We start from the raw sequence: 22,509 nt of genomic DNA on the forward strand, positions 1-22,509 counted from the left end.
TTGTAGCTCAACATTCTATTTCCAGTGATCTCTATGTAGCTCAACATTCTATTTCCTGTGATCTCTATGTAGCTCAACATTCTATTTCCAGTGATCTCTATGTAGCTCAACATTCTATTTCCAGTGATCTCTATGTAGCTCAACATTCTATTTCCAGTGAGCTCTATGTAGCTCTATGTTTTATTTCCAGTGAGCTCTACATAGCTCTATGTTTTATTTCCAGAGAGCTCTATGTCGCTCTATGTTGTATTTCCAGTGAGCTCTACATAGCTCTATGTTTTATTTCCAGTGAGCTCTATATAGCTCTATGGTTTATTTCCAGTGAGCTCTACATAGCTCTATGGTTTATTTCCAGTGAGCTCTACATAGCTCTATGGTTTATTTCCAGTGAGCTCTACATAGCTCTATGTTTTATTTCCAGTGAGCTCTACATAGCTCTATGGTTTATTTCCAGTGAGCTCTACATAGCTCTATGGTTTATTTCCAGTGAGCTCTACATAGCTCTATGGTTTATTTCCAGTGAGCTCTACATAGCTCTATGGTTTATTTCCAGTGAGCTCTACATAGCTCTATGGTTTATTTCCAGTGAGCTCTACATAGCTCTATGGTTTATTTCCAATGAGCTCTACATAGCTCTATGGTTTATTTCCAGTGAGCTCTACATAGCTCTATGGTTTATTTCCAGTGAGCTCTACATAGCTCTATGGTTTATTTCCAGTGAGCTCTACGTAGCTCTATGATTTATTTCCAGTGAGCTCTACATAGCTCTATGGTTTATTTCCAGTGAGCTCTACGTAGCTCTATGGTTTATTTCCAGTGGTTTATGGTTTTTCCAGTGAGCTCTACATAGCTCTATGGTTTATTTCCAGTGAGATCTACGTAGCTCTATGGTTTATTTCCAGTGAGCTCTACATAGCTCTATGTTTTATTTCCAGTGAGCTCTATATAGCTCTATGGTTTATTTCCAGTGAGCTCTACATAGCTCTATGGTTTATTTCCAGTGAGCTCTACATAGCTCTATGGTTTATTTCCAGTGAGCTCTACATAGCTCTATGTTTTATTTCCAGTGAGCTCTACATAGCTCTATGTTTTATTTCCAGTGAGCTCTACATAGCTCTATGGTTTATTTCCAGTGAGCTCTACATAGCTCTATGGTTTATTTCCAGTGAGCTCTACATAGCTCTATGGTTTATTTCCAGTGAGCTCTACATAGCTCTATGGTTTATTTCCAGTGAGCTCTACATAGCTCTATGGTTTATTTCCAATGAGCTCTACATAGCTCTATGGTTTATTTCCAGTGAGCTCTACATAGCTCTATGGTTTATTTCCAGTGAGCTCTACATAGCTCTATGGTTTATTTCCAGTGAGCTCTACGTAGCTCTATGATTTATTTCCAGTGAGCTCTACATAGCTCTATGGTTTATTTCCAGTGAGCTCTACGTAGCTCTATGGTTTATTTCCAGTGAGCTCTACATAGCTCTATGGTTTATTTCCAGTGAGCTCTACGTAGCTCTATGGTTTATTTCCAGTGAGCTCTACATAGCTCTATGGTTTATTTCCAGTGAGCTCTACATAGCTCTATGGTTTATTTCCAGTGAGCTCTACATAGCTCTATGGTTTATTTCCAGTGAGCTCTACATAGCTCTATGGTTTATTTCCAGTGAGCTCTACATAGCTCTATGTTGTATTTCCAGTGAGCTCTACATAGCTCTATGGTTTATTTCCAGTGAGCTCTACATAGCTCTATGGTTTATTTCCAGTGAGCTCTACATAGCTCTATGGTTTATTTCCAGTGAGCTCTACATAGCTCTGTGGTTTATTTCCAGTGAGCTCTACATAGCTCTATGGTTTATTTCCAGTGAGCTCTACATAGCTCTATGGTTTATTTCCAGTGAGCTCTACATAGCTCTATGGTTTATTTCCAGTGAGCTCTACATAGCTCTATGGTTTATTTCCAGTGAGCTCCAACAGTATCGGGGCAGTGACACTATGTTTGTTTTTCTGGCTCTGTACTCCAGCACTTTGGATCTCTAATAATACAATGAGTATGAGGTTAAAGTTCAGACAGTCAGTAATTTCATCCATATCGGGTTAATCGTTTAGAAATGACAGCAGTTTTTGAACATAGTCCCCATTTTAGTGGACCAAAAGTATTGGGACAAATTCACTTCAATATGTACTAAAATAGTCAAAAGCTAAATATTTGGTCCCATATTCCTAACATGCAATGAAAATGTTGGAGTACAGAGCCAAAACTACTAAACATTTGTTACTGTCCCAATACTTTTGGAGCTCACTGTAAACAAATACAAATATTTATTTAAAATAATGAGTATCCATCACCTTTGTATGATGTATATCTGGAACATTCTGGACTGTAGGGTTCAGCTGGTCTACAGAGCAGGGTCTGGAACATTCTGGACTGTAGGGTTCAGCTGGTCTACAGAACAGGGTTTGGAACATTCTGGACTGTAGTGTTCAGCTGGTCTACAGAGCAGGATCTGTAACAATGTGTTGAGCTATTGGGTTCAGCTGGTCTACAGAGATTGGTCTGGAACAATGTGCTGGGCTGTTGGGTTTAGCTGTTCTACAGAGCAGTTTCTGGAACAATGTGTTGGACTGTAGGGTTCAGCTGGTCCAGAGAACAGGCTCTGGTCCTAGTAATCTGGATTAGAGAACAAAGGATATAATACTGTAAAAGAATATCATGAAAAACATTTAATATGAGAGAGAGAGAGAGAGAGAGAGAGAGAGAGAGAGAGAGAGAGAGAGAGAGAGAGAGAGAGAGAGAGAGAGAGAGAGAGAGAGAGAGAGAGAGAGAGAGAGAGAGAGAGAGAGAGAGAGAGAGAGAGAGAGAGAGATAATATCAGGAAACACATTTCAGGAGAGCTTGAGAGAGAGAGAGAGAGAGAGAGAGAGAGAGAGAGAGAGAGAGAGAGAGAGAGAGAGAGAGAGAGAGAGAATATTAGGAAATACATTTCACATGAGGGAGAACATCAGGAAATACAATGCGCTACAACTCTCCTTCCGAGGCCTCCAACTGCTCTTAAATCCAAGTAAAACTAAATGAATGCTTTTCAACCGATCGCTGCCCACACCTGCATGCCCATCCAGCATCACGACTCTGGACGGTTCTGACTTCTGAATATGTGGACAATTACAATTACCTAGGTGTCTGGTTAGATTGTAAACTTTCCTTACAGACTCACATTAAGCATCTCCAATCCAAACTTAAATCTAGAATCAGCTTCCTATTTTGCAACAAAGCGTCCTTCACTTATGCTGCCAAACATACCCTCGTAAAACTGACTATCCTTCCGATCCTTGACTTTGGCAATGTCATTTACAAAATAGCCCCCAACACTCTACTCTGCAAATTGGACACAGTCTATCACAGTCTATCACAGTCCGGTTTTTCACCAATTCACTAAAGCACAAGATACTACCACCACTGCGACCTGTATGCTCTCGTTGGCTGGCCCTCGCTTCATATTGGTCGCCAAACCCACTGGCTCCAGGTCATCTATACATCTTTGCTAGGTAACATCCCACCTTATCTCAGCTCACTGGTCACCATATCATCACCCACCTGTAGCACGCACTCCAGCAGATATAATTCACAGCTCACCCCTAAAGCCAATTCCTCCTATGGACCCCTTTCCTTTCAGTTCTCTGCTGCCAATGACTGGAACATCTATGAAGCTGGAGTCTCATATCTGCCTCACTAACTTTAACTTCTTAAGCCTAGGGGGCAGTATTCGGAAGTTCGGATGACTGACATGCCCAAAGTTAACTGTCTGTTACTCAGGCCAGAAGCTAGAAAGATATGCATATAATTGGTAGTATTGGATAGAAAACACTGTGAAGTTTCTAAAACTCTTAAAATAATGTGTGTGTGTGTGTGTGTGTGTGTGTGTGTGTGTGTGTGTGTGTGTGTGTGTGTGTGTGTGTGTGTGTGTGTGTGTGTGTGTGTGTGTGTGTGTGTGTGTGTGTGTGTGTGTGTGTGTGTGTGTGTGTGTGTGTGTGTGTGTTTGTGAGAACTTATACGGCAGGCGAAAACCCGAGGAGAAATCCATCCAGAAATGTTTTTTCAGGTCACCACCCATTGAAATGCTTGTCTATGGTATATTCAAAGGAAGTGCTCACAGATTGCAGTTCCTATGGCTTCCACTAGATGTCAACAGTCTTTAGAAAAGGTTTCAGGCTTGAAGAATTCGCTCAAATGTGTAGTTTTCAAGGTGGCTCTCATTTGGGTTGTAGTCTTGAGGCGCGCGTGGATGAGGACGTGGATGAGGGCGTGGATGAGGACGTGGATGAGGACGTGGATGAGGGCGTGGATGAGGACGTGGATGAGGACGTGGATGAGGGCGTGGATGAGGACGTGGATGAGGACGTGGATGAGGGCGTGGATGAGGGCGTGGATGAGGACGTGCATGAGGACGTGGATGAGGGCGTGGATGAGGACGTGGATGAGGATGTGGATGAGGACGTGGATGAGGGCGTGGATGAGGACGTGGATGAGGACGTGGATGAGGGCGTGGATGAGGGCGTGGATGAGGACGTGGATGAGGACGTGGATGAGGGCGTGGATGAGGACGTGGATGAGGACGCGCACCTCGTTATTTATCTCCGCTATTGAACACACTGTTCTCCGTCTTAAATTGTATCGTTTATTTACATATTATTACCTGAGGATTGATTAGAAATGTTGTTTGACTTGTTTGGATGGAGTTTATCGGTAACTTTTGGGATTCCTTTGTCTGCGTGTTGAACGAGTGAACGAGTGGAACGGGATTACTGAATCAAACACGACAACTAAACTGACTTTTTTTGGGATATCAAGAAGGACTTTATCGAGTAAAACAACCATTTGTTTTGTAGATGGGACCCTTATGATAATAAAAAAAGGAATATCTTCAAAGGTAAGTGATTTTTCTTATCGCTATTTCTGACTTTTGTGACGCCTCTGCTGGTTTGATGCTTTTGTATGCAGGGCGCTGTCCTCACATAATGACATGGTATGCTTTCGAAGCGAAGCCTTTTGAAATCTGACAAAGTGGATTAACAAGAAGTTAAGATTTTAAATGATGTAAGACACTTGTATTTTCATGAATGTTGCATAGCATGATTTTTGTATTTTGAATTTCGCGTTCTGCAGTTTCACTGGATGTTGTTGAGATGGGCACCCCATCTATCCCAAATGAAGCACCACACGTCAGAGCAGCTCACAGATCGCTGCACCTGTAGATAGCCCATCTGTAAATACCCCATCCAACTACCTCATCCCCATACTGTTATTTATTTTGCTCCTTCACACCTCAGTATCTTTATTGGCACACTCATCTTCTGCACATCTATCACATTGTAATTATTTTGCCACCATTGCCTATTGAATGCCTTACCTCCCTTATCCTACCTCATTTGCACACTTTTTCCACTGTATTATTGGCTGTGTGTTTGTTTATTCCACGTGTAACTGTTGTTGTTTGTGTCGCACTACTTTGCTGTTTTTTCATAGTTGTGATGTCTTCACTATTATTCTACAATGTAGAAAATAGTTTAAATAAAGAAAAACCCTTGAATGAGTAGGTCTGTCCAAACTTCTGACAGGTACTGTAGATTTTCTGCACATATTCTGTCAGACCTGGGCCCTGACAGGCCTGGGCCCTGACAGACCTGGGACCTGACAGGCCTGGGCCCTGACAGACCTGGGCCCTGACAGACCTGGGACCTGACAGACCTGGGCCCTGACAGACCTGAGACCTGACAGGCCTGGGACCTGACAGACCTGGGACCTGACAGACCTGGGCCCTGACAGACCTGGGACCTGACAGTAAATCTCAGACAAAAATTATATTATTCTAATAAAGGTCCAGTTGTCAGGACCACAAATACAAATTATATCTAGACACCGTTGCCCGAGAGCTCACAAAAAAACTATACATACCTCGGCCTAAACATCAGCGCAACAGGTGACTTCTACAAATCTGTGAACGATATGAGAGCCAAGTAGGGCCCTCTACGTCTTCAAAAGGAACATAAACTTCGACATCCCAATTAGGATCTGGCCAAAAATATTAGAATCAGTTATAGAACCCTTTTGCCCTTTATGCTCATGAGGTCTGGGGTCCGCTCACCAACCAGGAATTCACAAAATGGAACAAACACCAAATTGAGACTTTGCATGTAGAATTATTATCACTCTCAGTGTACAACGTAGAACAACGCCATCACCAACAGATCGTAAGAGTCCCCTAAGTCCCCTTCTTTTACAAGCACAAAAAGACCCCACAGAGCCCCAGGACACAATTAGACCCAACCAAATTGTGAGAAAACAAGAAGATAGACCTGGGCCCTTGACACATTGGAAAGAATTTACCAAAAAACAAGAATGCAAGAATGCTATTTGACCCTAAACAGAGAGCAGACAGTGGCAGAATTCCTGACCACAATGACTGACCCATTATTAACGAAAGCTTTGATTATGTACAGACTCAGTGAGCGTAGCCTTGCTATTGAGACTGTGCAGACTGTCCACAAAATGAGGTGGAAACTGAGCTGCACTTCCTGACCTCCTGTCAAATGAATGACCATATCAGTGACACATGTTTGCCTCAGATTACACAGACCCACATTATTAAAATACAATAAACTCTCACGTCTACTGGGTGAAATACCACAGTGTGCCATCAAATCAGCAACATTTGTGACCTGTTGCACAAAGGAAAAGGGCAACTAATGAAGAACAAACACCATTGTAAATACAACACATATTTATGTTTATTTATGTTTTTGTACTTTAACTATTTGCACATTGTTGCAACACTGTACAAAGCCATAATATGACATCTGAAATGTCTCTATCCTTCTATTCCTCTATTCCTCTGAAACTTTTGTGAGTGTAATATTTAGAGAGAGAGAGAGAGAGAGAGAGAGAGAGAGAGAGAGAGAGAGAGAGAGAGAGAGAGAGATAGCAGATAGCAGAGCAGAGCAGAGGTCACGATCAGATGAGGTCACGATCAGATGAGGTCACGATCAGATGAGCTCCTGCATTTTTCAGCATTTTCTTTAAAGAAGATAGATTAGGAGTTAGATAAACTTGGAATTTTTTGTCAGGAACACATACTGGATTCTACCCTCTACAACATAACCCCCACTTCAAATCAAAACTTAAAACCTACAACCTGATTTTGGACGGAATTACGGAATCACCTGGAAGGTTCACAACTACCAAGATGTATTTCTCTATACAGCAAATTCTCTGGAAAACAACAGAAACCTGAAAACACCATCCAACCTGGAACTGAGTGAGTAATGTTTAGTCTGAAACTATATTTTATCTCCAAATGCCAAGAAGAAAAATACACAACATTACTTTATAAGGACTGAATTCTAACATAATTCTGCCAAGCTTGATACAACTTCAACTAGCACTGACGTGTCAAGTTTGAAGTGTCAAAGCCCATTAGCCCAACAATGGCAGGAGAGTCACACAGTCTACCCCAACCAAATGGAGAGCCCTTAGAAGCTCCCTCCCGCTGTTCAGAGGTAATTAAAATACAGTACCCTGTGCATGTAAAGAATGATAAAGCAAGAAAAGATTACAAAATGAAGCTCCTTACGGAAAATCAAGAGACACTTTTTGCTGACTATTACAAACATGGGAACATCAGCAACCTTATCTTCCACACAAACCATCCCCTGGCATGGCACAGTGCTATATTAGCACACTACCCCTCTGTTAACCTGTTACTCCTACCCCCTACTTTTTCGAACATTCTGTTAAAAATCGTGCAACATTTCAGCGCCCTGCTACTCATGCCAGGAATATAGTATATGCATATCATTAGTATGTGTGGATAGAAAACACTCAGACGTTTATAAAACTGGTTAAATCACGGCTGTGACTATAACAGAACGTGCGTTTCATCGAAAAGTGCAGGAAAATCTGATCACTGAAAGTGGAAAAATATATCCATCCGCCGCTTCAACCAATTGTTATGGGCGAACGACATTAAATAGGGCTGAGGTTGCAGTACCTACAGCTTCCACACGATGTCAACATTCTTGTCATTTGCCAATTCTTTGTTTCTTGGTCAAACGAACAAGAGACAGGCTTTTTCTTCAGGTCTCCGACCGGATATTTTGGTTGAGAAATACACGGACAGTATTTCAAGACGGACCCCTATAGAAAACACTTCGTCTCGTGATTAATTTGATCGCTTATTAACGTTTACTAATACCTAAAGTTGCATTACAAAAGTATTTCGAAGTGTTTTGTGAAAGTTTATCGTCGACTTTTTTAATTTAAAAAAATGACGTTACGTTATAAGACGCTATTTTTTTTTGTTTATCACACAGTCTTCAAAGATCGATATCTAGGCTATATATGGACCGATTTAATCCAAAAAAAGACCCAATAGTGATTATGGGACATCTAGGAGTGCCAACGAAGAAGATGGTCAAAGGTAATGAATGTTTTATATATTATTTGTGCGGTTTGTGTAGCGCCGACTATGCTAATTATTTTGTTTATGTCCCCTGCGGGTCTTTTGGGGTGTTACATGCTATCAGATAATAGCTTCTCATGCTTTCGCCGAAAAGCATTTTAAAAATCTGACTTGTTGCCTGGATTCACAATGAGTGTAGCTTTAATTCAATACCCTGCATGTGTATTTTAATGAACGTTTGAGTTTTAACTAATACTATTAGCATTTAGCGTAGCGCATTTGCATTTCCAGAGCTCTAGATGGGACGCCTGCATGCCAGGAAGGAGCAAGAGGTTAAGAGAGCGGGGGTTAATGAGGGGTGGAAACTCAGAATACTTGATAACGAGGACTCTGAGTCAGGTAATATAAATATCTATAAGTCCGGAACAGTAATGGTACAGGGTAACCCCAAACAGTTTCAGCTGGACTTTCACCTAATCAAAGAATTAGCCCAGCAGGAGAAGCTCTCCCTTGATAAAGATACCCCCACCCTGAGCGGGTCAGACCAGACCTCTTCATTATGTAACCCCACAGACGAGTAACCCCCAACGGAGAGTCAACCTCCCAGCACAGATTACCACTCCGTCATTGAAATGAAGGACAAATTCACCCAGCTGGAGGTAAGGCAGGTGGAGCTGGAACAGCAGGTGATTACACTTCAGTCAGCACAGACCCAGACAACAGTCCAGCACAACAACACCCCCTTAACCAGGCCCGGAATGCTGGAGGTGGAGACAGACATATCTGCAGGTGGCCACCCCCACAGAGAAGCCAGCAGAACAGCCCACCTCAGCACCCGACAAAAGTCTTGACACCACAGCAGAACAGTCCACACCAGACCCTGACCATAGAGTCAACATCACAGCACAACAGACAAATGAAGAACCCCAAGTCCAGCGGCTCTCACCCCCTCTGAGCACCCCCCTCTGTCACCCCCTCTTCTGACAACGCCCCCACACCCACTGAGGACAAACACAAGACACAGATTGTACTACTTATGGACTCAAATGGGAAATATATAGAATTTTAAAAAATTATTCCCAAACACAGTGTTTCTAAACTCTGGTGTCCAAACACCCAGCGCGCCCTCGACCTTCTGTCTGAGGACCAACTAGGCTCACCCAGCCACATAATAATACACACAGTCACAAACGACCTGAGAGCACAGCAGGAAAGGGTGGCCACAGCACTGAAGGGAGTGATTGAAAAGGCTTCTTCTACTTTCCCCAACGCACAAGTGGTTATCTCCAACCTGCTACCACGAAAAGACTTCCACCCTGCCACAATACAGCGGGTAAACGCAAGTATTTCCCGTGACTGTGCCTCAAAACCAAATGTTTTCCTGGCCCACCACTCCACCCTGGACTTGAACAGCCTCTATGACCAGGTCCACCTCTACAAGGCAGCAGTGCCCACCTTTGCCCGAACTCTAAAGGACATCGCTCTCAAACGTATCCCCAACACTTCACACAGGAGCAACAGATCAATAGACATCCCACCCAGACCAGCGAGACACCCTCCCAGACCTGCAGGACCCCCCCCTGGACCTACACATAGAGGACCCACGCCAAGAGGAATTACATCCAGACCACAGCACACCCAGACACATCCACACCCCCACCCCAACCAATCAACACCCCCCCACGTCAACCATGCCCACACCCCATTTAGGCCCCCTCAGATCAGAGCTATGCCACTCCTGCCCACCCCATGCACCCCACCCCCGCAAAGAGGGTTTCAACATGGAAGCCACACATACACCCAGGTAGTGAGCGGGCAAACAGTCCCAACCCCCACTCTCACACTCGCCCAAGCCAATGGCATGTACCAGATGCTCAGCAAGCTCTGCTCACACTTACTGGCCTGAGGCCAAACCACGACCAACAACATTGGACACTCTGGAACAAAAAGTCTTCACTATATCATCTTGGAATATCCAAGGCCTGAGGTCATCTGCCTTTGGCCTAAAGAGCAGAAACCCAGACTTCACCAAAGAAATCGGTAATACAGACATTGTCATCCTGCAAGAAACCTGGTATAGAGGAGACAGACCAACTGGTTGCCCTCTAGGTTACAGAGAGCTGGTAGTCCCATCCACCAAACTACCAGGTGTGAAACAGGGAAGGGACTCAGAGGGTATGCTAATTTGGTATAGAGCAGACCTAACTCAATCCATTAAATTAATCAAAACAGGAACATTCTACATTTGGCTAGAAATTCAAAAGGAAATTATCCTAACAGAGAAAAATGTCCTCCTGTGTGCTACTTATATCCCCCCACTAGAATCCCCATATTTTAATGAAGACAGCTTCTCCATCCTGGAGGGGGAAATCAATCATTTCCAGGCCCAGGGACATGTACTAGCCTGTGGCGACCTAAATGCCAGAACCGGACAAGAACCTGACACCCTCAGCACACAGGGGGACAAACACCTGCCTGGAGGTGACAGCATTCCCTCCCACATATGCCCCTCTAGGCACAACTATGACAACATAACCAACAAAAACGGGTCACAACTCCTGCAGGTCTGTCGCAAGCTGGGAATGTACATAGTCAATGGTAGGCTTCGAGGGGACTCCTATGGTAGGTACACCTATAGCTCTGTTACATCCTGGGTATGTACATAGTCAATGGTAGGCTTCGAGCGGACTCCTATGGTAGGTACACCTATAGCTCTGTTACATCCTGGGTATGTACATAGTCAATGGTAGGCTTCGAGGGGACTCCTATGGTAGGTACACCTATAGCTCATCTCTTGGCAGTAGTACTGTAGACTACTTTATCACTGACCTCAACCCAGAGTCTCTCAGAGCGTTCACAGTCAGCCCACTGACACCCCTATCAGACCACAGCAAAATCACAGTCTACTTAAACAGAGCAATACTCAATCATGAGGCATCAAAGCCAAAGGAACTGAGTAACATTAAGAAATGCTATAGATGGAAGGAATGCAGTTTGGAAACCTACCAAAAAACAATTAGGCAACAACAAATTCAATCCCTTTTAGATAATTTCCTGGGTGAAATGTTCCACTGTAATAGTGAAGGTGTAAACTTGTCATGTTTCCGAGCCCATGCTTCGTCCATGAAACAACCCTCAGCCCCCGAGTCAATCAAGGCACTGCATGTAGCACCCGAACCGGTCCAGCGTAGATGGACCGACATAGTAGTACAGGATCTAGATGAAGAGACCTGAGTAGTAGCGCTCACCAGTAGCCCTCCGCTTACTGATGAGCTCTGGCCTTTTACTGGACATGAATTGACAAAATGTCCATCAAATCCGCAATAGAGGCACAGGCGGTTGGTGATCCTCCGCTCCCTCTCCTTAGTCGAGATGCGAATACCTCCCAGCTGCATGGGCTCAGTCTCTGAGCCAGAGGAGGGAGATGGTTGCGATGCGGAGCAGGGAAACACCGTTGACGCGAGCTCTCTTCCACGAGCTTGGTGACGAAGATCTACCCGTCGTTCTATGCGGATGGCGAGAGCAATCAAAGAGTCCACACTGGAAGGAACCTCCCGAGAGAGAATCTCATCTTTGACCACTGCGTGGAGTCCCTCCAGAAAACGAGCGAGCAGCGCCGGCTCGTTCCAGTCACTAGAGGCAGCAAGAGTGCGAAACTCTATAGAGTAATCCGTTATGGATCGATCACCTTGGCATAGGGAAGCCAGGGCCCTAGAAGCCTCCCTACCAAAAACTGAACGGTCAAAAACCCGAATCATCTCCTCTTTAAAGTTCTGGTAATTGTTTGAACAATCAGCCCTTGCCTCCCAGATAGCTGTGCCCCACTCTCGAGCCCGGCCAGTAAGGAGTGAAATGACGTAAGCAACCCGAGCTCTCTCGCTAGAGTATGTGTTGGGTTGGAGAGAGAACACAATATCACACTGGGTGAGAAAGGAGCGGCACTCCGTGGGCTGCCCGGAGTAGCAAGGTGGGTTATTAACCCTAGGTTCCGGAGGCTCGGCAGGCCAGGAAGTAACAGGTGGCACGAGACGAAGACTCTGGAACTGTCCAGAGAGGTCGGAAACCTGAGCGGCCAGGTTCTCCACGGCATGGCGAGCAGCAGACAATTCCTGCTCGTGTCTGCCGAGCATGGCTCCTTGGATCTCGACGGCAGTGTTACGAACGTCTGTAGTCGCTGGGTCCATTCTTTGGTCGGATCCTTCTGTCATGCAGGTGAATGAGGACCCAAAAGCGACTTGGCGAAAACAGAGTCTTTAATCCAGTAAAGTAATTCTACAAACATAAGACATAATTCCACTCGTAATGACGAGAACAGACTGGAGACTCGATCAAGAACTGCAGGTTGCCTCGGGAAGGCACTTGAACCTAGCAGACTCAGACACCTGCTCTCCACGCAGCATCTGAGGGAAACACGACACGACAGGGCGATACACAGACACAGCACGGTGAACAATAGACAAGGATCTGACAGGACAGGAACGGAAAACAAGGGAAGAAATAGGGACTCTAATCAGGGGAAAAGATAAGGAACAGGTGTGGGAAGACTAAATGATTGATTAGGGGAATAGGAACAGCTGGGAGCAGGAACGGAACGATAGAGAGAAGAGAGAGAGGAAGGGAGAGAGAAAAAGGGGAACGAACCTAAAAAGACCAGCAGGGGGAAAATGAACAGAGGGAAAAGCAAAATGACAAGACAATCTAAGACAAAACATGACAAAACTTGGCAGTAGAAAATCTTAACAGTATATTTGACCTCTCAGCTTCCCTATCAAATCTAAAAATCTCAAGTAGAAAACCGAAGAAAATTAACAACAATGACAAATGGTTTGATGAAGAATGCAAAAATCTAAGAAAGAAATTGAGAAACCTGTCCAACCAAAAACATAGAGACCCAGAAAACCTTCACTATGGTGAATCACTAAAACAATACAGAAATACACTACGGAAAAAGAAGGAACAGCATATCAGAAATCAGCTCAATGTAATTGAAGAATCCATAGACTCTAACCACTTCTGGGAAAATTGGAAAACACTAAACAAACAACAACACAAAGAATTATCTATCCAAAATGGAGATGTATGGGTAAACCACTTCTCCAATCTTTTTGGCTCTATAACAAAGAATAAGGAGCAAAAACATATACATGATCAAATACAGATCTTAGAATCAACTATTAAAGACTACCAGAACCCACTGGATTCTCCAATTACATTGAATGAGTTACAGGACAAAATAGAAACCCTCCAACCCAAAAAGGCCTGTGGGGTTGATGGTATCCTCAATGAAATTATCAAATATACAGACAACAAATTCCAATTGGCTATACTAAAACTCTTTAACATCATCCTTAGCTCTGGCATCTTCCCCAATATTTGGAACCAAGGACTGATCACCCCAATCCACAAAAGTGGAGACAAATTTGACCCCAATAACTACAGTGGAATATGCGTCAACAGTAACCTTGGGAAAATCCCCTGCATTATCATTAACAGCAGACTCGTACACTTCCTCAATGAAAACAATGTACTGAGCAAATGTCAAATTGGCTTTTTACCAGATTACCGTACAACAGACCATGTATTTACCCTGCACACCCTAATTGACAACCAAACAAACCAAAACAAAGGCAACATCTTCTCATGCATTGTTGATTTCAAAAAAGCATTTGACTCAATTTGGCATGAGGGCCTGCTATACAAACTGATGGAAAGTGGTGTTGGGGGTAAAACATACGACATTATAAAATCCATGTACATAAACAACAAGTGTGCGGTTAGAATTGGCAAAAAAACACAAATTTCTTCACACATGGTCATGGGGTTAGACAGGGATGCAGCTTAAGCCCCACCCTCTTCAAAATATATATCAACGAATTGGCGCGGGCACTATAAAAGTCTGCAGCACCCGGCCTCCCCCTACTAGAATCCGAAGTCAAATGTCTGCTGTTTTCTGATGATCTGGTGCTTCTGTCACCAACCAAGGAGGGCCTACAGCAGCACCTAGATCTTATGCACAGATTCTGTCAGACCTGGGCCCTGACAGTAAATCTCAGTAAGACCAAAATAATGGTGCTCCAAAAAAGGTCCAGTCACCAGGACCACAAATACAAATTCCATCTAGACACTGTTGCCCTAGAGCACACAAAAAACTATACATACCTTGGCCTAAACATCAGCGCCACAGGTAACTTCCACAAAGCTGTGAACGATCTGAGAGACAAGGCAAGAAGGGCATTCTATGCCATCAAAACATAAATTTCAACATACCATTTAGGATTTGGCTAAAAATACTTGAATCAGTCATAGAGCCCATTGCCCTTTATGGTTGTGAGATCTGGGGTCCGCTCACCAACCAAGACTTCACAAAATGGGACAAACACTAAATTGAGACTCTACACGCAGACTTCTGCAAAAATATCCTCCGTGTACAACGTAGAACACCAAATAATGCATGCATAGCAGAATTAGGCCGATACCCACTAATTATCAAAATGCAGAAAAGAGCCGTTAAATTCTATTACCACCTAAAAGGAAGCGATTCACAAACCTTCCACAACAAAGCCATCACCTACAGAGAGACGAACCTGGAGAAGAGTCCCCTAAGCAAGCTGGTCCTGGGGTTCTGTTCACGAACACAAACACACCCTACAGAGCCCCAGGACAGCAGCACAATTAGACCCAACCAAATCATGAGAAAACAAAAAGATAATTACTTGACACATTGGAAAGAATTAACAAAAAAACAGAGCAAACTAGAATGCTATTTGGCCCTACACAGAGAGTACACAGCGGCAGAATACCTGACCACTGTGACTGACCCAAAATTAAGGAAAGCTTTGACTATGTACAGACTCAGTGAGCATAGCCTTGCTATTGAGAAAGGCCACCGTAGGCAGACATGGATCTCAAGAGAAGACAGGCTATGTGCTCACTGCCCACAAAATGAGGTGGAAACTGATCTGAACTTCCTAACCTCCTGCCCAATGTATGACCATATTAGAGAGACATATTTCCCTCAGATTACACAGATCCACAAAGAATTCGAAAACAAATCCAATTTAGATAAACTCCCATATCTACTGGGTGAAATTCCACGGTGTGCCATCACAGCAGGTGATTACAGCAAGATTTGTGACCCGTTGCCATGAGAAAAGGGCAACCAGTGAAGAACACACACGATTGTAAATACAACCCATATCTATGCTTATTCATTTTATCTTGTGTCCTTTACCATTTGTACATTGTTAAAACACTGTATGCATATATATATAATATGACATTTGTAATGTCTTTATTGTTTTGAAACTTCTGTATGTGTGATGTTTACTGTTAATTTTTACTGTTTATTTCACTTTATATATTATCTACCTCACTTGCTTTGGCAATGTTAACACATGTTTCCCATGCCAATAAAGCCCCTTGAATTGAATTGATATTCAACACATCAAAACAAAGAGATCAAATCTCACCAGTACTGTTGCTGCAGATGAAGTTGAATCTCTCAGTCTCAGACTTGCCGACCCACTGTCCCCCGTCTCTCTGTATGGCCCCCGTGTTCCCACACTGCTCCTTAATGGTGTTGTAGCCCTCCCCGACAGCCCAGTTGTGGTAGCAGGACTCTTCTCCATTGACCCAGAACCAGAAGTCCAGGGTGCAGGTGTACCTCAGGCCCAGCCAGACGAAGGGAGTGGAGGCCTTCTTGGCTTTCTGTTGAACCCAGTGCTGGATGTTCTGGTTGTGGGCAGCCACCAGCTCCATGTCCAGGTCTCTGCAGCGCCACAGGGCTTCTGACCACGTCTTGTTCTCTGAGACCAGGACCAGTTCATCTGGAGGAAGAAGAGGGGGACACAGAAACTCACACTAAGAAAAATAAGGAAAAGTAATGTTATTCAGTCAACATTCACCCCAATCTCCACCCCATACCCAAAATGTTCAGTCTCATCAATACTTTACAGTAATATTGATTGTTAAATGTAGATCTGTATTGAGATTTTATGTCGGCAGCTCACCATCGTTGCAAATAAAGGGTTGTTTGTGAGTACATCCTTTATCGTTCCACTTTCCAGACGATATTACTTCTCCACAGAAATATCCTTCCTTTCCCACACCTGCCCCATTCGGCTCTGTTAAGTCCCAGTTTCTGTAGGAGGAGCCACTCTGGTCGGACCACCTCCAGACACCAAGAGGATTATGCAGGCCAATCCACGCTCTGTATGTTTGATTGTTGTCATGTTTTAGCAAGATGCTCTTTACTGCCTCCATCTCTGTTGTGTTCCTCACACTGGCCAGGTCTGTGTGTTTCTCCCGACAGTAGCTCTGAGCATCACTCCAAGTCTTAGATTCATTGATGTGAATGTACTTATTGGTCGCATTTTTGTCTATTTGAATAAAATAAAAAAAAGATATAACCAAAATAAATACAGATGAATGTTTGTAAATAAACTATTTGTTAAAAAAAACTATAAAATTCAATCATATCTGAATCTCTTATCTGAATAAAAAAAATGTGGTATTGCAGGTGCTGCAGTGACGCCTCTTGCTCTAAGCCACTGCATCTCAGTGCAAGAGGCATCACTACAGTCCCTGGTTCGAATACAGGCTGCATTACATCCGGTCGTGATGGGGAGTCCTATAGGGCGGCACACAATTGGCCCAGCGTTGTCCAGGGTAGGCCATCATTGTAAATAAGAATTTGTTCTGAACTGACTTGCCTATTTAGGTAAAGGTTAAATTAAAAATGGAAAATAAATGGACATGGGAACTCACCATAGCAGATGAAATTCGATGTCGTGTTACAGTTGTTATTAAACCAAGACCCATTTTGCATCATACACACACAGAAATCTTTGCTGTTGGGATCAATATTTGTTTGTCCTTGGGCCCAAAACCCCTCCCCCTCTAACTCTCCGTCTCCCAGAGACCACTTCCAGATGTTGTTATACAGCCCTATCCAGGCTGGTTCTATCCAACCAGCTGCTGATAATGTGTTATTGAGCTTCTTCATATCTGCCATGTCATCATCTATGGTGGCCAGGTCAGTGTAGTTCTGTCTGCAGAAACTCTGAGCTTCAGTCCAGGTCTTTATCAAGTTCACAAAGTGGAACTGATGAGGGAGGGATGAGGGGAGGATGGACAGCCCTGTGGAGAACAAACCAACACTATGAGAGGAGGATGGACAGCCCTGTGGAGAACAAACCAACACTATGAGGGGAGGATGGACAGCCCTGTGGAGAACAAACCAACACTATGAGGGGAGGATGGACAGCCCTGTGGAGAACAAACCAACACTATGAGAGGAGGATAGACAGCCCTGTGGAGAACAAACCATCATTATGAGAGGAGGACGGACAGCCCTGTGGAGAACAAACCAACATTATGAGAGGAGGATGGACAGCCCTGTGGAGGACAAACCAACATTATGAGAGGAGGATGGACAGCCCTGTGGAGGACAAACCAACATTATGAGAGGAGGATGGACAGCCCTGTGGAGAACAAACCAACACTATGAGGGGAGGATGGACAGCCCTGTGGAGAACAAACCAACATTATGAGGGGAGGATGGACAGCCCTGTGGAGAACAAACCAACATTATGAGAGGAGGATGGACAGCCCTGTGGAGAACAAACCAACATTATGAGAGGAGGATGGACAGCCCTGTGGAGAACAAACCAACACTATGAGAGGAGGATGGACAGCCCTGTGGAGAACAAACCAACACTATGAGGGGAGGATGGACAGCCCTGTGGAGAACAAACCAACATTATGAGAGGAGGATGGACAGCCCTGTGGAGGACAAACCAACACTATGAGAGGAGGATGGACAGCCCCGTGGAGAACAAACCATCACTATGAGAGGAGGATGGACAGTCCTGTGGAGGACAAACCAACATTATGAGAGGAGGATGGACAGCCCTGTGGAGGACAAACCAACATTATGAGAGGAGGATGGACAGCCCTGTAGAGAACAAACCAACATTATGAGAGGAGGATGGACAGCCCTGTGGAGAACAAACCAACATTATGAGAGGAGGATGGACAGCCCTGTGGAGGACAAACCAACATTATGAGGGGAGGATGGACAGCCCTGTGGAGAACAAACCATCATTATGAGAGGAGGATGGACAGCCCTGTGGAGGACAAACCAACATTATGGGAGGAGGATGGACAGCCCCACTGGTATACCTAATAAACTGTTCACTGGTATACCTAATAAACTGGCCACTGGTATACCTAATAAACTGGCCACTGGTATACCTAATAAACTGGCCACTGGTATGTATATAATATTGCTGTCAATTCTGCACACAGGTCTCAAGTTAGGGTTCAGCACACACGGACAAACACTCAGAGACGCATACACACACAGGCGCGCACACAGACACACACACACACACACACGGACAAACACTCAGAGACGCAAACACACACAGGCGCGCACACACACACACACACATACACACACGAGCACACACACACATGGAAGCAGACACAGAAATAAACACCAACCTGAGAACAACAGGATGAGGAAGAGAGACTGGTCCATGCCTGGAGATTGGAGAGGAAAACCTATTGGATTCACACAATCCACAACAAGGCTATTAACCTAAAGTTGGCCACATCTGCTGTTTAGAGAGATCAAATATGCTCAGTTTTCATATCTGAAATAACCAGTTGGGGGGGAATTCACCATCGTTTAAAATTACATTTTGTGTTTCCATTTCACTTAAAACATAATTGTTCTCCTGAATAATTGCTTTATACACATTTACAGTAAACATTTATTAGAAAGATATATAGACATAATATAATATACAATATATATTTATGCTATATAATCTCACTCTGTTGATGTAAACACAGAGGACTCTGTTACCTGCTTTTGGTGGTGTTGTTGAATGACTCTGTTACCTGATGTTGATGGTGTTGTTGAAGGACTCTGTTACCTGATGTTGATGGTGTTGTTGAATCACTCTGTTACCTGATGTTGATGGTGTTGTTGAATGACTCTGTTACCTGATGTTGATGTTACCTGATGTTGATGTTGAAGGACTCTGTTACCTGATGTTGATGGTGTTGTTGAAGGACTCTGTTACCTGATGTTGATGGTGTTGTTGAATGACTCTGTTACCTGATGTTGATGGTGTTGTTGAAGGACTCTGTTACCTGATGTTGATGGTGTTGTTGAATGACTGTTACCTGATGTTGATGGTGTTGTTGAAGGACTCTGTTACCTGCTGTTGATGGTGTTGTTGAATGACTTTGTTACCTGATGTTGATGGTGTTGTTGAATGACTGTTACCTGATGTTGATGGTGTTGTTGAAGGACTCTGTTACCTGATGTTGATGGTGTTGTTGAATGACTCTGTTACCTGATGTTGATGGTGTTGTTGAATGACTGTTACCTGATGTTGATGGTGTTGTTGAATGACTCTGTTACCTGATGTTGATGGTGTTGTTGAATGACTCTGTTACCTGATGTTGATGGTGTTGTTGAATGACTCTGTTACCTGATGTTGATGGTGTTGTTGAATGACTGTTACCTGATGTTGATGGTGTTGTTGAATGACTCTGTTACCTGATGTTGATGGTGTTGTTGAAGGACTCTGTTACCTGATGTTGATGGTGTTGTTGAAGGACTCTGTTACCTGATGTTGATGGTGTTGTTGAATGACTGTTACCTGATGTTGTGGGTGTTGTTGAAGGACTCTGTTACCTGCTGTTGATGGTGTTGTTGAATGACTCTGTTACCTGATGTTGATGGTGTTGTTGAATGACTGTTACCTGATGTTGATGGTGTTGTTGAAGGACTCTGTTACCTGATGTTGATGGTGTTGTTGAATGACTCTGTTACCTGATGTTGTGGGTGTTGTTTGTCGTGGTTGTTGTCAGCTGTCCCTCTCCCTCTGAGTAGCTCTGTCTTCTCTGAGACAGGTGTGTTATACATGTCACTTAACCCCTCCTCCTTCACTTACTCCTTATCTTCATGATGTCACTAAACCCCTCCTCCTTATCTTCATGATGTCACTATGTTTAATCAGAGGAATTGTTAGATTTAGGTACTAAAGAACAGCTGTTGAAGGTCGAACACTACAAGGTTGAGATTAGTGATAAACGCTTCTATTAGGTTGATATTGAGATCTGTAGGTTTGGTGTCAGAGGAACATGCAAAATAAGAATGAGAGGTTTATTATCTTGTTGTCATACACTGTCTACATACACACATACATACGCTTTGTACACACACACACACACACACACACACACACACACACACACACACACACACACACACACACACACACACACACACACACACACACACACACACACACACACACACACACACACACACACACACACACACACACACACACACACACACACACACATCAAGTAATCAAATGAACTATGTAACCGCCAGGACATGGTGACGCTAACAGAACCATATAAGATCCTGTAATGACGTCCTCTCACTGTCAACTGCGTTTATTTTCAGCAAACATAACTTGTAAATATCTGTATGAACATAACAAGATTCAACAACTGAGACATAAACTGAACAAGTTCCACAAACAAACAAACAATAATGGAATAACCTGTCCCTGAACAAAGGGGGGGGGGTCAAGATCAAAAGTAACAGTCAGTATCTTGTGTGGCCACCAGCTGCATTAAGTACTGCAGTGCAGGAAAAAGAGACCATATGCAACGTAAAACCAGCAGGACTGCAGAGCCGTTCTCCTGGTGGCCTACTGTATACGAATATAGATGCATCCCAAAAGTAGCATCCTATTCCCTATTTAGTGCACTACTTTAGACCAGAGGCCCTATGGAACCCTATTCAATATATTTAGTGCACTACTTTAGACCAGAGGCCCAATGGAACCCTATTCACTATTTAGTGCACTACTTTTGACCAGAGGGATTAGAGAATAGGGTGCTATTTGGGATGAACGGTATCAGTCAAAGCCTTTTTAAAGTTATCCTTGGCTTGTTGTTCGTGCTGCTTGTGTGTGTGTGTGTGTGTGTGTGTGTGTGTGTGTGTGTGTGTGTGTGTGTGTGTGTGTGTGTGTGTGTGTGTGTGTGTGTGTGTGTGTGTGTGTGTGTGTGTGTGTGTGTGTGTGTGTGTGTGTATAACAGAGGCCTCAAAATTATCAAGCACACCAGCTGTTTGGGGAAAGTGGGCAACACCACAGAGGCCTTGGGTTTGTGTGTGTGTGTGTGTGTGTGTGTGTGTGTGTGTGTGTGTGTGTGTGTGTGTGTGTGTGTGTGTGTGTGTGTGTGTGTGTGTGTGTGTGTGTGTGTGTGTGTGTGTGTGTGTATGTGTATATGTGTGTGTGTCAAACTTTATTTGTCACATGCGCCGAATACAACAAGTGTAGAATAAACCGTGAAATGCTTTACTTACAGGCCCTTAATAACCAACCATCTTATTCTTTTCAAAGATAAATAACATACATTTCTTAAACTATATCAATCAGTTAGTTTTTTTGCTGTTGTTGCTAAAGTAACTGAAATGGTTGTTTCATTTTAAATGGCTTAGGTACTCTACTCACAAGGTTCCTCACCCTGGCAGGCATTCTAAATGCACGCTTGATTCCAATAGGAATTACACCTTTTGCAAGCCAGTATAAGGTGATTTGCAGATAGGGTTGCAAAATGTTGGCAACTTCGCCATTATTCCCAGGGTTTTTCAAGAAGTCCAGGTTGGAAGATTCTTTGGAAATGGGAGGGAACAAGCAGGAAACCTGGAATCCTTCAACCGGGATATCTGGGAATTTGGAGAAAGTAACCAGAATTTTGAGGGTTATTATAATATAGTAGTTAAAAATGGCATATGTTATTGCATAATACCATTGTTTCAAACTGTATAGACTTCCTAGTATTAAAAATATAATATAAGCTCTTATTACACTGAAAGTGTTAATTTCCTTGACACTGACAAAGTACCTCGTCAAATCAAATCAAACTTTATTTGTCACATGCGCCGAATACAACAAGTGTAGACCTTAGCGTGAAATGCTTTACTTATTAAAAGCCCTTAACCAACAGTGCAGTTCAA

The 22,509-nt window shown here is 43.5% G+C and overlaps 1 protein-coding gene across 3 annotated transcripts; it reads right to left on the reverse strand.

The window, feature by feature from the left end:
• Positions 1-877: 877 nt before the first annotated feature.
• On the reverse strand, positions 878-20,423 carry LOC124007407 (macrophage mannose receptor 1-like). Of its 3 annotated transcripts, none has more exons than XM_046317936.1 (6): positions 20,302-20,423; positions 18,957-19,016; positions 17,217-17,588; positions 16,460-16,828; positions 15,920-16,276; positions 878-2,665 (listed from the first exon to the last, which is right to left on the reverse strand). In XM_046317936.1, exons 2-6 carry the CDS (start codon positions 18,991-18,993, stop codon positions 2,658-2,660), a joined length of 1,143 nt encoding a protein of 380 aa, XP_046173892.1. In that variant the 5' UTR covers positions 18,994-19,016; positions 20,302-20,423; the 3' UTR covers positions 878-2,657. The 3 variants fall into 3 exon arrangements, with proteins under 3 accessions (XP_046173892.1, XP_046173890.1, XP_046173891.1); XM_046317934.1 differs by lacking the exon at positions 878-2,665 and adding an exon at positions 6,938-7,066; XM_046317935.1 differs by lacking the exon at positions 878-2,665 and adding an exon at positions 6,938-7,066 and having other exon boundaries at positions 18,957-18,995; positions 20,302-20,345.
• Positions 20,424-22,509: the final 2,086 nt, after the last annotated feature.

The sequence above is a fragment of the Oncorhynchus gorbuscha genome, linkage group LG20, assembly GCF_021184085.1.
Source record: "Oncorhynchus gorbuscha isolate QuinsamMale2020 ecotype Even-year linkage group LG20, OgorEven_v1.0, whole genome shotgun sequence".
In the NCBI taxonomy this organism is placed as follows: domain Eukaryota; kingdom Metazoa; phylum Chordata; class Actinopteri; order Salmoniformes; family Salmonidae; genus Oncorhynchus; species Oncorhynchus gorbuscha.

Coding starts and splice junctions, on each gene's coding strand:
- LOC124007407 (XM_046317934.1), bottom strand. CDS start 18,993: ATGGACCAGTCTCTCTTCCTCATCCTGTTGTTCTCAG. Junction 17,589..18,956: donor CCTCATCCTGTTGTTCTCAG/GTTGGTGTTTAT, acceptor TGTTCTCCACAG/GGCTGTCCATCCTCCCCTCA. Junction 16,829..17,216: donor ATCGAATTTCATCTGCTATG/GTGAGTTCCCAT, acceptor TTATTCAAATAG/ACAAAAATGCGACCAATAAG.